The following is a 17,695-nucleotide window of genomic DNA, read 5'->3' on the forward strand; positions in this document are numbered from 1 at the left end:
TTAGGGCCATTTTTGGAGGAAGCGCGGCAATTTTTACTTTAAAGGATTCGAATAGTCGCCCCCAGATCGGTATATGTAGTGGAATATTGTGATGTTGTGTTCGGAATCGTTTCGCTTCGCGTTGTGCCCGAGTGGATGACCAATAATTTTTATAGATTTAATTATAAAGTACAAAATGTTGAACCTAGAGTTACAACGGAGTCTGGTGATAGAAATATACAGTACAAATTAATGTTAAGTGTAGAAAAGATACAGGTGTACTACAACAGATGTTTTAGCCTCTAATGATAAGAGATATGTAATTTCACTCGGGTTACAGCGCTTGTACACTGTGTTACGGTCGCACTATTATGTTTTGTGCTTGTAATACTGAAGGCATTTTGTTTTCCTCAAACTACAAGAATTGTGACATTATATTGACCGTGTGGAGGCTCCCTTATCTGTTAAATCTTATGAGACAAGACGAGAAATCATGTATTTTGAAGTATTTTATCGATGTTCTTTCTTGATATAATAGTTGTCTCTGGGAATCAATTTTTCCTACATAAGATTTAACGGTAAGTGCAAATCGTCTAAAAACTGATACGTAGATTATTTTTATAGTTCCAATAACCAAAGATCTCTCAAAGACATTATTTTAAGTTAACATAAATTGTTCAATCTTGTCATTATTGAATTTTACAGATGTTAATTATTAAAAATAAATCGATCTTGACGATTATTGAACGATTTAACATTCCAAATGTTCGTTTTAGTAATATCTAGTCTTATATTAAGTTGAACGTGCGACTGTATAGAAATGGAAATATTTTTTTCAAATTATATAAATCTGTGTTTATTCTAGTCAAATTATTTTATGTATTTTTCAATTTATCACTATGGACGAACGCGTTGGCCTATTTTAATAGTAATAAAGAAAAACAATATAAATTATTACATTTCTAATATTTTATATAATCTGCACATGGTACAGAATGTAATAAAAAGATTTAATAACCAAAGAACGCACGTCCATATTGGTAATTTTAAATAAAATATAAAGAGAATTATATTCAGGCTTCAGGAGGGAGCCTAGTCATAAACTGTGATGGATTCGTAACATTTGATTCTACACGAAACATTCGCATTTATAATAGAATTTTTAGAAAACTTTATTAAGTATTTTTTATTTTTCCTAACATGCTTTTGGGCAGCAAATTAGCATTATGTACATTGAGTCAGAGATTACAATTTGCGCCTAGTACGTATTGATGATTTCAATACAATTTGTTCCATTAAAAATATTTCAGTGTCCCCTTTGCCTTATTTTTTGATCAATTCGTATTCAAATTAATCGTTAAAGAATTACAACTAAATAAAGGTAAACTTGAATGTCGAATTGAGATGTAGAATTACTTAGAAAAATCTTACTTTTAATATTCTTAACTAGCCGTAGTAAAAGCTTGAGGTAAAAACTTTTAAACATATAGGTACTGATTTGATTAGAAGTATGGCAAAATTTAATAAAAAAATTGGGCTCAAAAAGGACATCATGAAGGTGCAATATAGAGCAGAAGGGTTGTATAAAATGTTCTATTAAATTGTATTCATTAAAGATAACCTCATAATATAATGTAAAGGTGAAAAGTCTATAATAATTTACAATTGCCAATAAAACAGAAAACTGGGGTTTTGAAGAACACTGTTTGCACACAAGCTGAATCTTATTATTATTGCCAGATATCGGTTTTGAGCTAAATCGTAACAAACAAAGAAACCAACAAACCCATATGATAAATAGGAACGATTTGCCTTCCATTTTTTTTTCATAATATTTTTTTAAATATTGAATCGCTTCGGCAATTTTCTTTCAAAATGAGTTTTATCAACTGCTTTTATTTCACAATCAACTGTTTCTTCTCATAAGTTTTTTAAAGTTAGAATGAAAAAGATTTATTTGATTATTTTATTTTATATTAATATTACAAGCTCTTAATTGTAAAGCTCTAAATTCTTTACAATCAGCTCTTATAGTAATAAATTCTGAGCTACAACCTGCAGTAAAATAATATAATTTTTACAATTATTATAGACGTCATTATGCCTCTCGCAACTAAATATCACAAATTATATATTTTCCTCTAAACTGAATTACTCATAATTATTTAATAATATAGATTCATAGTAATATAAGTCAAATGTTACGAATCGATTGCGGTCGGTATATGTTCCTAGATCCGTCTGTTCGTTGTTTGTTTTCATTAATTACTACGAAACATTTCTACCGTATTCAATAAATTAAATATACAAATAAATCCTGTGTTTTCCTTGTACCCTTGTACCATTGTAGGTAATAAAAAAAAGGTGTTGATCATACACAAACATTTTTAAATCAATTTTTATTATAAGTAGGTATGTCAGAATACTACATTTGCCAAATTTCATAAAATTAATCCAATGCTTTCTGATAAATTGTAACGAAAATTCAAACTAAATACATACTAAATATATTAAAAATATAATAGCTTTACATCCAGTAATTTAAAATGGAATATGAAATGATCAGTTTGTACCTAACATTCAAACACAAAATATACAATTTTTATGATGGAATTTTATACGATCATGTGTTTTGGTTTGAAGAAAAAAGCAACTATAGAGTTTCTATAGGTCGGCTCTACGTGGCTCTACCTGTGGTGAAAATGCAAAATTAGGTCTTTATAATATGAGGTCTTGTTGAGATAAATATTGTTTGGGTATGAAAGAAAAATACGCTACGCAATAAGATAAGCTTTATATGCAAATGTATGCGTAAGTTATTTCTTAAATTAATTATTATCAATAAGCAATAAATTTGGCAAACTTTCGCGTACACTAATTGGGATTTTTTAATATTTTTATCTACAATTGAGATTATATTTTTCTGTATATATATATAAATAAATTTGCTTGAACCGATTTCGCTAATGCTTCTTTGTGTGAGAGAGAAACTTCAATGAGATTCTTAAGAAATTTGCTCATAAAAAAAATTTACTACGCCTTTGATAGTACGCTCGAAGTGAGGACGTCTGTCGGGTCAGCTGGTATAATATAAATATATTTTGCGGTAAACAATACATGTGTTATTGGTTTTGGTGACGTCACTAACCACCAAGTGACGGCTTATTGATTTCTATACCAAGAGGCCTGCAGTGTAATAATTAATAAGCAAAATACGAGCTTTCTTGTTATTGTGAGTAAGAAACGATTTTTCGTGCTAAATAAGGTGTAAAATTTTCATTTCTTTCAAGGGAACTTCAGATTTAAGTAACATAGAGTGTGGATGAAGTGTTTTCACTTTTGGTAGATACGATTAATGTTTTAGCGAAGTATTATGTGTTTTCGAATGGTATTTTAGGTAAATAAAAATCGGATTAAGTTCAGTTTCACATTAATAAAATATTATGCACTGTTTATATACATATTTATTTATTACAAGGTTTAGGCTTAAAAGAACGATTTAGTTTATTAATTTGCGATGTATATTTATTTAATATTAATAGAAATGGATACGTTACATTTCTACACCGTTGGAGTATTCATATACCAATGTTTATTTTAAATTACAAATAAAGAGATGACACAATTACGACCCCGCGGCAAAATCAGACACCGTTCCCGCCAAAACACTCTTAATTAAAGATTATATCCGCGTCAACTGTCGGCTTTAGATTAATAAAAAATAACAGTTTTGCAAAAAATCCCTGTTTTATTAAAAAAGCGACACCCATTAAAAATTGCGTCGCGAGGGTTGCATTGTTGCGCATCTGTCAAACGTTTTATAGGAAAATGGGGAGAAATTGTTGAAAAATGGGTTAAATGATAAAAAAGTAATGGCAAAACATTGTAACATGAGGGTAACGGTGGCCCGTGACGGTGTCAACATCGCGTCAACTTAACCCGGGCAGAGGCCGCTACGCTGCATTTTATTATCCTTTTTAATAATTTTTCAATCCATCATACGTTAAAATTTAATGGGGAAGGAAACTTATATGTGCTTAACTATAGTTATATTTTTATCCTCATAGAGTTTGAATTAAATATGAACGGGCTACATTTTGGCTATCAGACATAATAAGCTTGTTGCAAATTTTCATAACATTTTTAGTTAATGTTTTTTTACCTTTTTATAATTTTCCCAATCTAAAAAACACGTTTTTCAATAGTTTACTTCCATCACGCTACATTTTTAGATGACGTGATTACGCTCTTTCTTTCAGTAGACGGTGTTCTCCGTTCTTCAAAGTATTAATCTATACTGTAGTTTAAAAATCCAAGACATTTCAATCAAAAAGGTATTAACGTGTTTAATTAATATTAACACGAGGCATAAACACAGCTATTCGCAGTCTTATAAAGTATAAACTATAAATACTAAAAATATATACCTTTTATTTTCTAACACAATAAGTAATCAATCACGGAATAATTTCTAAAATTTCCGATTTATCCCTCGATCACAAAAAATCTATTTTTACACAAAAAGTTCAATTTATATAAAAAAACGAAATTCGTTACGAGATCAAGTCTTAAATCATTTCGGAAACAGCTTTTGTGATTTAAACCCTTGCTTTTCCGAACGCGTGACAGACGCGCGCCGCATTATTCGAAAAAATATAAAAACTTTAATTCTCTAAATACACAGTGACCTACATTCATTTAAGCCCCGATCTTTTCCAGATTTTTGTAAAAAAATCGCCCCTTTATTACAAGTTTTTTACGCGAATCGTGTAATTGAATTCAATCCTTTGGAAAAGGGTTCAATAAAGTACCGATATTAGGTTTTTTCGTGTCGCGAACCGTAATTTTTTGACAGCTAGCTGTCATTGTAGCGCGCGAAAATTATACGTTTTGTCAAAATTTCGCGCCATTTACCACGGACATCTGCCGTTTGGAAAAAAGTTTAAATACAATGCAAATAGGGGTGGTGCGTGCAGGACATTAATTTTTAAGGGAATCGATGTTTTTGTATAAAATAGGGAAATGCAAAAATGCATTTAAAGTATAACGAACGGTGTCCCCTTATTTTAATATTAATGTCCGAGTCGTATATCCGAGGGATTAAATGAATTACTTTTTAGAATCCTATTTATGAATGCTCACTGTATTATAATGCCTTTATTGCTATTTCTGGAAATTATTATTTTATTTGTATAATTATCACGGATATGGCATGCATTGTAATAAATTTAACTTGAAATAAACGATTTATTATAATTTATTATAGACTAGCTTCTGCCCGCGGCTTCGCCCCCGTGGTGTTTTGATAAAGGTAGCCTATGTCTCAGGGTCTAAAGATTGTCTGTGCCAAATTTCATCAAAATCGGTTGAGAGGTTTAAGCGGGAAAGCGTAATAGACAGACAGACAGAGTTACTTTCACATTTAGGTATAATATTTGTAGGGATAATATTAGTAGGGACTAGTAGGGATTCATAATGTATTTTTTTATAAATGTAATGTAAATGTAAAAGTATTCTGTCTGTTTCATGATATGGGTCTAACTTATAACTAAACGAAATAAAACAGCATTTCATACAAAAAATTAATATAATTTTCCGTCAAGCATCATAATACATATAATCCATGAGTAAAGTCGCAGCAAGTAACAGAGCTTTCTCCTCCACTGTGAGTTCCCGTTCGAATGCTACTCCAAATCTGAAAAGTAAATTATTCGTGTCTCAATTAAACAGTAAGTTAAAAGTGAAACGACTTCTCAATTCTTAAAACTACAAACATATCTCGCATGTAATCTAAATATTTTGTAAATAACTATTGTACTAACAGCACTGTAATTATTTTAGTCTTTATATCAGTACAAGTAAGATATATTACTGATCAGTGACCAGCGTGGCAACGCAATAAAATATACTCCTTATTTCAATACTAATAAGACCCATTACCTATCAGTGACCGGCGCAAAGAACATCGCATGCAGCAGCCCCTGCCAGCGCTTACAGGTGCTGCCCACGTGCGCGCCGTCCGCCCGCTGTATCCTAAACTGTATGTCCCTGAAGAAGCTGATCGTCACGCGGGGACCTGGAGCGTGACGTCATAGCTTTGTTGTTATGTTTTGTAAATGGTTTAACTAATGCATTCTACTTTGTTATTTCTCAAAACCATGTGAAATAATTCGTCGATGTAAGTAAACGTGATGGCTAAATAAATAAACATTTAATGATAGTTTTGCGTGATACTTGATTTAAAACTGTTAGGGTGTTTCAAATATAAATAAGCTCAAATGTAATAAATCATTAAATATTGCTCTACAACGGTTTTATAGTAGCTAAAGTAGGAATATAAAGTATGTTTAAATATTACGTATCTACGTTGTATCTCAGGCTTGAAGAAACTTGTGGTCAAGTACTGATGTCGCCTAAAACAATACATTAAGAACCTTTCCAAGGAGCATTACATATAGGAGGTGTTTTATGTTTGTTTTTTCTTTAATAATATCATGATTCTTAGACTATAATACTTTTATTTAGCTGATAATTTTTACTAACCTTGCAACCAAAACGCCTCGTCTCCATTTTCGCGCCTCACGAGGTAAATCGGTCGCACGGGCGCCCACTGCTGCTCTATGGTGCCAATCTTTCTGCCAGGCGGGGAAAATACCTAACAACACATATTAGATTTAGCCAGACATTTTAGCTGACGGATAAGATAAATAGATCATATCTAGTAGTTGTGAATCTATTTAGAAATGTAAATGTAGAGCTTTTACCTATAATTATAGTAAAATAAATATTTTTTTGATGAAATTCGTACGTAGTAGTTAGTATATAAAGTAGTTATAGTATCTTACGTTTGGGATAGATGTGTGTGTCTCTAAATACATAATGGTCAATTAGGGAAAGCTGGCATGTTCACAGTACTCACACTTATGCAATTTCACTTACAGTATGTTCAAAAATAAATGCGACTCTAGTTTCATTTTAGACTTGAATTGTAAAATGGGTGCGTTGTAGATATATATATGCAAATATAATTACTTATGAAAGCTCTCATAATTTACCTGTAAAATTATAATTTAAAAGCAAATCAATTGATGAAGTTAATTATTTATTCTAATAATAATCAATTGGATAAAAGTATTAATAATCATTCAATTATCAAATAATAATTAAATTCCTGACTTTGGTCGAGTAAAGATATCTAAGAAATATTATATTTGTAGTAAGTACGTAATACCTACCAATACGCGCTAACAAATATGTGTTACATGTTTATTGTATAATTTTCACACTATTGGTTTTAAACTCAAACTCAAACATTTATACAATTAGACTTCTTCTAGAAGCACTTTTGAATCGTCATAACAGTTTAACAGTTTTAACATTTACCACCAATTCAGAAAGCAGTATCTATAGAGAAGAAGAAGAATCTATTTAATCATAATCGTAATCTTCTACTTCAATGTAACTTTCATCGCTCGAAGAACTCGATGTTTCGTCGTAGTCGGAATTTCTTAATGTTATTTTAATTAAATTTTTAATTAAATAAATGAGTCAGTGTAATTATCTACTTTTGGTTCTAATTGAATATATTTTTCCTCATGTTCTCGCGTCTTTCTCCAAACGTCACTAAACATATCCAGACTAATAGCATTTGCTTCCTTTCTAAATAATTCTTCCACAGTTTTCAAGTTAAAGTTCACATTTTGTGATGCTACTTTCCCTTTAATTATGCCCCATAGTAACTCTATTGGGTTGAGTTCTGGATGGTATGGTGGAAGGCGCAATACACTATGTCCATGATCTTTGAGGATTGCATCAAGTAGGTAAAAATTGTGTATAGTTTGGCTTATTTTTTTTAATAATGTGATAACTCTGATTATTAATTAGTAATTTGATTTTTGAAAAAAAAAATGCCGATTTTAGTCAAAATTTATATTTTTCTAACAAGATCCTTATCATCCAAATTTCCACCTTGGTGAGTAAAATTGACATTTCTAATGAAAATGAACAAAAAATTAAATGATTTTATTAAATACTGTAAAATAGTCTATAATTCTTCCATTTACTGTATCACAAAATTCTTCATAGATTTTTAGATATTCGTACTACACCAATTACATCACCCTGTATTTATAAACAATTGCAAAATATGACACATACATAGGCCGGGAGATACTGACACAAAATTTCGGGTCATTTGTAACAGAATGGCGGTTCTACAGAGGTCTTATTACGCAATGACTAAAAGAAAAATGATGGTCACAACTCAGAACGCTGGTACCGGCGGACTAGTCGCGTGGGTGGCGAGAAAAAAAAAATTCAAAAATTTGCAGATTTTCCGCGGTATGGCGACCATTTGGAATCGTCCGAAAAGTATGGCATGGCGATTTTAGTAAATGGCTGCACGACGATGGTTACCTGTGCAAAAGTGAGCCCGGTACAAATGTTTGAATTGTTTTTTTTAAATCAACGCATTCACGTCGGTATGGCGGACTGTAAGTCACATCGTAACTGTATGGCATGACACTACCGCCTACATCTTTTTTAAGGGCTATCGGTAAATTCTAAAATTTTTGTGTTACAAATCGTTGGACTTTCGCTATTTATCCGACGAGTGTGACTAAAGCCCACGCGACTAGTCCGCCGGTACCAGCGTTCTGACCATCATTTTTATTTTTGTCATTGCGTACTAAGACCCCTCTAGACCGCCATCCTGTTACAAATGACCCGAAATTTTGTGTCAGTATCTCCCGGCCTAACATGTGCAATGTGTAAATGTGTTGACGTTCCAGCTCTTCTTAATATACCTCTAAGAACATAAGTATTATTAATTTATTATGTACTAGAGGTCCGCCCCGGCTTCGCCCGTGGTACATATTTCGCAATAAAAGGTAGCCTATGTCCTTTCTCGGGTATCAAAATATCTCCATACCAAATTTCATGAAAATTGGTTCAGTAGTTTAGGCGTGATTGAGTAACAGACAGACAGCTAGAGTTACTTTCGCATTTATAAATTATAATATAATATTAGTTTGGTATGGATGTGCGTCACTACGCACAGAGCTACATCAATTTAATATAGTAATTAGATATGAAGACCAATACAGTCTCGGCTTCACGTCAGAGATACGGCAATGAGACATCACAGGAAAAGCAGCTGCGTCAACTATTTAATTTATTGTAATAATTATAATTAATAATTATATTATCAGAGAATAATATGTGCGTAGATATATTACTGTATAAGGCAAAAGTCGTCATAATTGAATCATGAAAATAAATGATTAACAATTTGCGTATAAATTATTGAAAATAAATATTCAGTGACTGGACATTCTCATTTTCAACTCAACCAAAACATTTAAAATATTGAAAAATATTCCCATTCAGGAGACTTCATTCAACTCCGATATAAACCTGGTAATTTAAATTGAAATCTCAATACTTACTACGTATGAAATATAATAATTAATAAGCCAAGTGCCAACTCTACAGGGATAACTCATGAAAAAATCCTTGATCTACACCATTTTTCAATCCTTTACTATATAAGCTCTTAGGATATCGTGAAACCATTTCAAAAATTGTAAATTGCCCGTTTTTCGAGAATTTACAAGTGGCATTTTTTTATTATTGTACACAATATATTACAATGTATATTACTATTGGCAATGTATATACTTTATTGGGAAGAAAAGTTTTTGGCAGAATTTCAATATCGAACTCTGATACGTAATCTCTGGATAACAATTTCAAATGCATGATAACTTTTTATTTAAATAAGGAAGCGATCAGCGATGTACAACAAACTTTACTTGATTTTTACTGATATCTAATACTGAAACTAGCCGTTAACCAAGGAACTAAGAAATTACCTCAACATTCTGTAGTTGACACGGGAACACCCTGGAGGTGCAGGCGTAGGGCCGGTTGATTCTCATCACCTCGACAGAGGAGCTGTTGAACACCCGCAGCTGCAAGGGTCGGAGACCGTAGCAGAAGTAGCCGACCCACCAACTGTGAAGGGTCTTTTTTAAAAGAGGTAACCTATTTTCCTATTTTCAGTGGAATCAAGCTTATTACTTGATTCCACTGAAAATAGGAAATGGAATCAAGCTTGTTACTTGATTCCACTGAAAATAGGAAATGACTTTTTTAATTATATATAATACTAGCTGTACCCGCCGTTTTACCCGCATTGCTCCGCTATTGTTGGTCTTAGCGTAGGTAACGATATATAGCCTACAGCCTTGCTCGATATATGGGCTATCTAACACCGAAATAATTTTTCAAAATGGACCAGTAGTTCCTGATATTAGCGCGTTCAAACAAACATTCAAATTCTTCAGCTTTATAATAATTTATAAGTACCTATAGATAAAATGTAGATAGTGATTGATTTATGTTTATTTACTATTAATTAACACTTTAGAATAATAATTAACAGTTGCAGATTCAAAATGCAGTGGTTTCAAAAAATGTTACAGATGAATCTTTTGTTGATGTAGGTAGATGATGACTCTTTCAAATAACATGTACGGTAGAGGTAAGTAAAAATTCAAACCACAGTTTTATTTTTAATTTAATTAATGAAATCGAAATAATGTTATATTTATAGAAGACTCTATTGTTTATATTTTTACCTTTTATGAATATGACTTACCTATTTTCCTCTTCAACGGTATACACCAAGTTCTGATCTGGAGTTCTGACAGAGAAGCGATTCTTCTTCCCTCGAAGGAACAGAACAGCCTTCACTCGCAGACGCTTGGTGATTAACAGCCGGTCCACTTCTGTCAGCTCACTTAAGAGATTTTCTGTATCTTGAGTGACCTTAAAATAATTGTATGGTAGGAAGTAGTGGTAGAGCCTAATGCTTGTTTACGTAAAAATTTAAATTGATTGTAATTTTTGTTTTTTATTTAATTTTTATTTCTGCGTACAAGACAGACAAACTCACAAACATACCTCAGCTATCGGCCGTGGGACTTCTATGAGGGGCTCCTTGATGACGTCAGCATCTTGCGGGGCGGCCGGGATCGGCGCAGTTTGCATCATCATGCTTCATAACCAGGGAATTTTGTTCGTATATATGTTATCGTTATGTTGACAGGTGTCATGTGTAAATAAATATTGTGATAAATATACTTATGATGTATGTGTTTAAAGAGTTTTTATTGTTAGTTAAACCAAATGCTGTGATTATAGTGAAATGGTGTACTGTGGGTGTGAATAGAATAGGCTAGGTGGCTCAAATAGGTAGTTCGAGTTTATAAGTCAACTCTATTGAATTATGCAAACCCTTGCCATGAAATATGCAATAAAATATGTTAAAATTCTTGCACTAAATTGATCTAAGTCATGAATTAAAAAAAAAACGAATTAAAGAAAATAACCTAAATAAGTATTAATATGTTTATTCGATATATCTTCGGAAAAAAGTTAATTAAAGTAGTTAATAGTTCAAAATCGTTAATTTAAATGTTTCGGTCGGTTGCATCTGTTATATTATTCATATTACAAGTTTTTGTCGCAAAAGTGCAATTATTAAAAAGAATGCTCTCCACCCTCTGGTCACAAACATAATAGCGACCCATGCAAATGCTTTATTATTAGAAACGGGACTTTATTTAAATTTTGTGAAAAAAACACAAAATGTATCGCTTTTATCAATCGAATCCGGGATATACTCCAATTACAATGGATGTAGGGTGACCATTTATTGTCGGGCATATAAGAATAAATATAGTACGTAGTTAAATGTAATTGTGTGTGTTGTCTAAGCTTTCGAAATTAGCTAAAATGTAACAAAATACTACTCGAGTATTAAAGTTTATAAAAATTCTAGAACAAGTTGGTAAAATTTATACTTTTTACGATTTTAGATTTATGTTATATCATCTTTCTAATGTGCGCTTTCAACGTTTTCTTTAGCTTTAAAAGATTGAGCTTGATAAGTTTCTTGCTATTTGCTGGATTTTTCCTAGGGATTTCGAAAAATTGTATCTTCTTACTGCATATTATACAATATGAAATCGATATCTATAATTTCCAAAACGCAAAAATGATGGCCACAAACATTTTAATGTATGTCGCACGCGCCGCTACCATTTTATGCAAAAACGCAAATTTCTAGGAAATTTGAAACGCTTCATTGTTACCGCGCTCGATGAATAAAAATAATCGAGATTTTATTTTTAGGGGAAAAATGCATTTGCTTCAAGTTCGTGCATTCTAAGGGAGTGTGCCGATTGAATACAATTAACGATTGGTTTTATGCAAGCGACAGCTTGAATTAATAAGGATTTTTGCATGGTCAAATAGAAATCGATTCGCAGTCGCTCGCTTTTTGGAAATGGGGCATTTTAATGGCGTCGTAAATTATGTTTTGCATAGACTTTGTAGCGTGTATAATGTGCAGATTGTGTTAAGCCAATCTATATAGTTTACGTATTCCACAGATATTAATTAAAAATTATATCTACTCATTTCTATAAATTTCGAATAAAGGAGCAATCTATATAATGTTATTACAAATAATTTAACTGATAGTTGCTAGATCCAATTTATTATGTAGTATAGGTACTATAATAGGTAGGATTTCTAATAAGAATCCTAGTTTTTTTATTTGATGCCCATATTGAAGGGCTTTTATAAAATATAAAATGATCATGATTGCTGACTTTTTAATATTAGATATTGATTCGAAGTTAAATATATTTTTGCAACCAAAATTATTGGGTAATATAATGATATAAAATAATACCTACAACTGAAATAAATGAAGCAGTTTATAAGGAAAAATAAAAGACGAGTATATTTTGGTAAATCCTGATTTACTTTTGTACTTCAACAATATTTTTTATAATCTCATATAATATAATAACATTCATACTTAGAACAAAATTGAGTTTGTGCGTTTCGCTCCAAGAAATTAGCAATGTTCTGATTACATTAATCCAATAAAACACTTAGTTTGAAAACTATAATACTATAAAGGCGTAGAAATATAAAATAAAACTTATTAAAACATTATATCATAAAACATGATAATTTAAACAAATACTAAATAAAATTCCATAATGGAATGTACTGAAACAAAAATATATAAAAAGCGAGCGAATAACACAACTCCACGGCACGACAAAATTATAATAAAATCGAAAACAATAATTCTCTATTATATTATAAATTATTGCAACGAAACTCACCGACCTATATAGTATATAATACATTCGTTTGTTCGATAATGTACATGTAACTAGCTTTAGACCGTGTCTTTGCCTACATGTAGCATGATAGCTTAATGATTGAGATTGGTAAGTTTTAATAATTATTTAATAATATTCACACACAAATTGTTTGTCGGTCTCGTTATTCAGTAATAAATATAGCGGCCAGACTTAAAGTTTTTGATAAAATATGTAGCGTTTAAATTGGATTCTGGTTTTATTGTATACATAATAAAACGTACATAGATATAACTTATGTATGTACATACAAAAATTAATACATTAAACAAACTATTGCTTAACAAAATGGTTTTAAAATTTGAACAAGTTTTAACTGAAACATCATTAATGTGCTGGCCGTTTGAAACAAAACAATTCCAAAACACGTTTCAAGAAACTTAACAAAGTGTAAACCTTAACTAGTGTTCTGTTCAACAAATAAATTAATATTATACTTAAAAATAAACATCTACTATCAAGGCACTCTTCGGTAATATCTATATATTGAACTAAAACATATGTATCACAATTTTATATATTACTATGTAAAATATATATATTGAAAATATTTCTACAGACGAAATATGTCGAGAAGCACCGTACATTAGCTGATTTATTTACAGCTTATTTTATATACAGGATGTCTTTGCAAGCGCAAAAAAATATTTTTAATACTTATATAAAAATATAATTTATTTTTAACATTTAAACGCGCAAAAAGACAATCCAATATTACATATAAAATCATAGTTCATCGCCTCATTTTCATAAAATTATCAAATTTTTCGCTTTTAGCATTGTTACTGCTTACATATAATAGGAGATAGCAACCCTGAGATGTGAACCATCAATAAAATTAAGCTGGTAACTATACAATCTGTGTTTTAATAACAAATGCCTAAGTTACGTATTTTACAAACCATTTGTAACACAGTTTAAATGTAATAATACATTTTTTAACATTTTTTTAAGTCACTTAGTTATATCATTTTATTACACAGGAGTGCTTATAAAAACATAGTTTTTAAAAAGGAACACAAAAATGTAACATAGTATGTATAAAACAGTCGCTTTCTCTGTCCCTATGTCCCTATGTATGCTTAAAACTATGTACGGAACGGATTTTGATGCGTTTTTTTAATAGATAGAGTGATTCAATTGAAAGGTTTTAGTATATAATTTATAGACAAAGCGGGCAACGCCGCGGGCGGAAAGCTAGTTTTACAATAAGGCTTAAATTGATTGTTACGAAATTTATAAGCACTCCCTTTAAGTAGGTTAAAATTCATTTTATTGTCTTTTAAAATATTGTTTAAAACAATGGCACCTCATATTTTGGTGTTCAATCACATTAAGTATCTAAAGTGGATATTCACAATATTGATTACTTAATAAAAATATCATTTGATATAAAAATAGATTTTATACAAAATATTTATATGTGAGACCTCACTTTTATGGTTTTTGAGCACCGTTTTATTTTAAGTTTATTTTTCAAAACACGTGTATAATTTTCAGTATAGAAAAATCAAAAAATATAGTCTATAAGAATATAGACTTACTTTTAAGCTTTAGAAATCCAATAAGACTGTATAAAAATGTAAATTGATGGTCTATTTTTTTTAATTTTAATAAAAAATATTTTTTGTAAAAGTACTATGTATATTTTCAACATTTGTATAGTTTTTAATACAAAAATATATTTTAAATTCTCAGTTTTGTTCGGATAACAGTTAAATCATGTTTTTAACTTTATCTAAGGCACAAGAAAATTTGCTAAAAAATTATATGAGATATACAATTTAATTAAAGATTTTACAAATAGAAAGAGGTCTATATGATTTATTTTATAAAATATCTTTATATTGCTGAAATTTTAAAGTAACATGATTCACGACAAATAATAAATTATTGCTTATAATTTTAACTTTTGATTCTAGTTGAAGATGTATATAACAATGGGATTCAATCCCATACTTTTTATGCCGTTTCAAAACCATTTTTAAGTATTAAAATTCAACTTTATGTCTAAATACATTGGCTCTTCTTTGACGTACCATTATAATGTTCAAAAGAACTTTATATTACATTATAAAATGATGCAAAGTCCTTAACAATAGTCAACTTTTATACAAAAATATATATTTTTGATACAGTACTATTGTATATTACAATAAGGTAAATAGTAGATTTCTGAAATAGTGTGGACGCACCATTATAGTTCTATATCCGTATATGTGTGGACACAACACAATAATGTTTCTTAGCACAATATTAAGGCACTACCGTATACCGTATAATAACGTATGCACACAGTGATAGGACGTTATTCAACTCATAAGTGTGTGTAATGTGTATACACTGCATAAGAACTGTATGCGCCGCATAAAGTCGCGTATACAGTACATTATAATTTCGACACAAAAGGGTGTGTGTACACAGCTTATGTGCATGTTGATACACGAGCGTGAATACACTTAATGATCACGTGTATTTCATAAGAACCTGTATACATTTCATAAAGTTGGTGCACACCATCCCCGCACGTGCACAACGTCAGGCGAGTACACGCGCATTCTAATCTTTACGCTGTTGCACAAAAGTGCGGTACACACACGAGCGTTTGGCGGTTTTAAGCGGGGTGCACACAACACCCTGGGTGGTTTACTACGCTACACTAACACGGGTGCACACGATCTCCTTCCACACCAGGACAGTTACACGTGTGGCTCCCAAGGCTGGTGCACACGCGCCTCTCGTCGAGTACAAACGAAGCCCTCTCCACATTAGGGCAGGTGCACACTCTCCTAAGGCCGGTACACACTCCCCACACGCTGCACACACAGGGCGGGCCCACACATCTAGTACTTATTAAGGCCGGTGCACACTCCCCTCCCGTCTAGCAGCCCTTAGGGCAGGTGCACACTACGCGCCGAGGTCCATGTCGAAGCAGTGGTGCGCGTGCGAGTGCGAGTGGTGCGGCGCGTGGTGGTGCCCCAGCAGCAGCGGCAGCGCGCTGTCGCCCAACCCGCTGCCCACGCCCAGCGAACTGTCCCCAAGAAGGGACGAGTCTGTAATCAAAATATTGGAGTTAAAAATAATAATTCAATACTAGGTTTCCGCCCGCGGCTTTGCCCGCGCTGTCAAAGAAAAACCCGAATAGTTCCCGTCCCCGTGGGATTTCCGGGATTGCGTCATATTCTCGGGATAAAAGGATCAAGGCCTCAAGGATCACATTTAGGCCCTATTCTCTTCGTCATTTTTATAAACGACATAACTGATGCTATTAAAAACTCACAAGTTTCATTATTTGCTGACGATCTTAAACTTTATAAAGTCGTCGATTCAGTTTATGACGCACAATTGATTCAAAGCGATCTAAATAATATCCAATCTTGGTGTGAAGCAAACAGAATGATTATAAACCCAAAAAAATGTTTTCACCTTATATGCACTAGGAAAAAAAATGTACTTAAATCTAGTTTTGATATTAATCGTGTTCAAATAGAAGAAGTCAAAGAAATGAGGGACTTGGGTATTGTGATTGATGGGAGCTTAAAGTTTAATTCGCATTTTGACACAATTGTTAAAAAGGCGAATCAGATGGTTGGTTTCTTGAAGAGAAACACAAAAGGATTCCGTTTTAATAGTACCAGGATTATTCTGTATAATAGTATGGCTCGCAGTGTTCTTGAATACGCGAGTGTCGCTTGGAACCCCTACTTCACCGTTCACTCTCAACGACTGGAAGCTGTACAGCGAAGGTTCACTCGGTATCTTGCCTTTATTTCACCTGGCATTTCTCATAGACGCCCCTACTATGATAGATTGGCCTTTTTCAAAATGGATAAACTTCATGATAGAAGAGTCTCCCTAGACTTAACATTTTTGTTTAAGTTGTTAAACGGAACAATCGATAGCCCAGATTTGCTCAATAGTATAATGTTTAATGCTCCCCGTTCGATTCCCAGAAAACCTATCCGAACCTTCAGCGTTCCACCTTGTAGAACAACTCTCGGTTCAAACTCACCAGTTTTTCGCTTATTGAGAACCTACAATGAATACCTCACTAAAGTTCCGAACCTTGATATTTTTCACGATAGTCTGCCAATGTTTAAACGAAAAGTGCACAGATCATATCACATCACGTTTTAGAATTAAGCAATATTGAATTAATTTACTTACTTTAGTTGTATAAAACATCCTCATTAACTACATTTATCTTTAGTTTTTCTTATAATGCTGTGTACATCTATAATAGGGTCAAGCATTAGAATATTCTTACTTTGTATTTATTTTTAAGGAATGATGTATGCGCGATCTGTCGATGTACCCAAATAAATAAATAAATAAATAAATAAATAAAAAGTAGCCTATGTCCTTTCTCGGGTATCAAAATATTTCTATAAATATTTCTATCTATATCAATAATTTTTCAAATCGGACCAGTAGTAGTTCCTGAGATTAGAGCGTTCAAACAAACTCTT

The 17,695-nt window shown here is 31.9% G+C and overlaps 2 protein-coding genes across 5 annotated transcripts in view; both read right to left on the reverse strand.

Annotated features, from left to right (window-relative positions):
- Positions 1–5,577: 5,577 nt before the first annotated feature.
- LOC149897970 (phospholipid scramblase 2-like) lies at positions 5,578–11,063 on the reverse strand. The gene is made up of 6 exons (XM_090115689.1): positions 10,945–11,063; positions 10,640–10,809; positions 9,852–9,993; positions 6,523–6,634; positions 5,920–6,055; positions 5,578–5,674 (listed from the first exon to the last, which is right to left on the reverse strand). Exons 1-6 carry the CDS (start codon positions 11,035–11,037, stop codon positions 5,578–5,580), a joined length of 750 nt encoding a protein of 249 aa, XP_089971815.1. The 5' UTR covers positions 11,038–11,063.
- Positions 11,064–14,873: 3,810 nt separating this feature from the next.
- Mitf (transcription factor Mitf) overlaps positions 14,874–17,695 on the reverse strand; it is a 107,180-nt gene continuing 104,358 nt past the window's right edge. For all 4 annotated transcript variants that reach the window (XM_090115900.1, XM_090115902.1, XM_090115901.1 and 1 more), the window contains one exon: positions 14,874–16,279. In XM_090115900.1, the coding sequence (XP_089972026.1) occupies positions 16,134–16,279 (146 nt within the window). In that variant the 3' untranslated portion in view covers positions 14,874–16,133. The remainder of the gene's footprint in view (positions 16,280–17,695) is intronic.

The sequence above is a fragment of the Colias eurytheme genome, chromosome 24 (genome assembly GCF_061535395.1).
Source record: "Colias eurytheme isolate Ceu_HAF_F1 chromosome 24, ilColEury1 Martin Lab GWU primary, whole genome shotgun sequence".
NCBI classification, from domain to species: Eukaryota; Metazoa; Arthropoda; class Insecta; order Lepidoptera; family Pieridae; genus Colias; species Colias eurytheme.

Bases quoted from the DNA above. Each gene is read 5' to 3' on its own strand.
- LOC149897970 (XM_090115689.1), bottom strand. From the start codon at position 11,037: ATGATGATGCAAACTGCGCCGATCCCGGCCGCCCCGCAAGATGCTGAC. The intron at 10,810-10,944 runs GTATGTTTGTGA...AATTATTTTAAG, and splicing joins TCCCACGGCCGATAGCTGAG to GTCACTCAAGATACAGAAAA. The intron at 6,056-6,522 runs GTTAGTAAAAAT...GTCACGCTCCAG, and splicing joins CGAGGCGTTTTGGTTGCAAG to GTCCCCGCGTGACGATCAGC.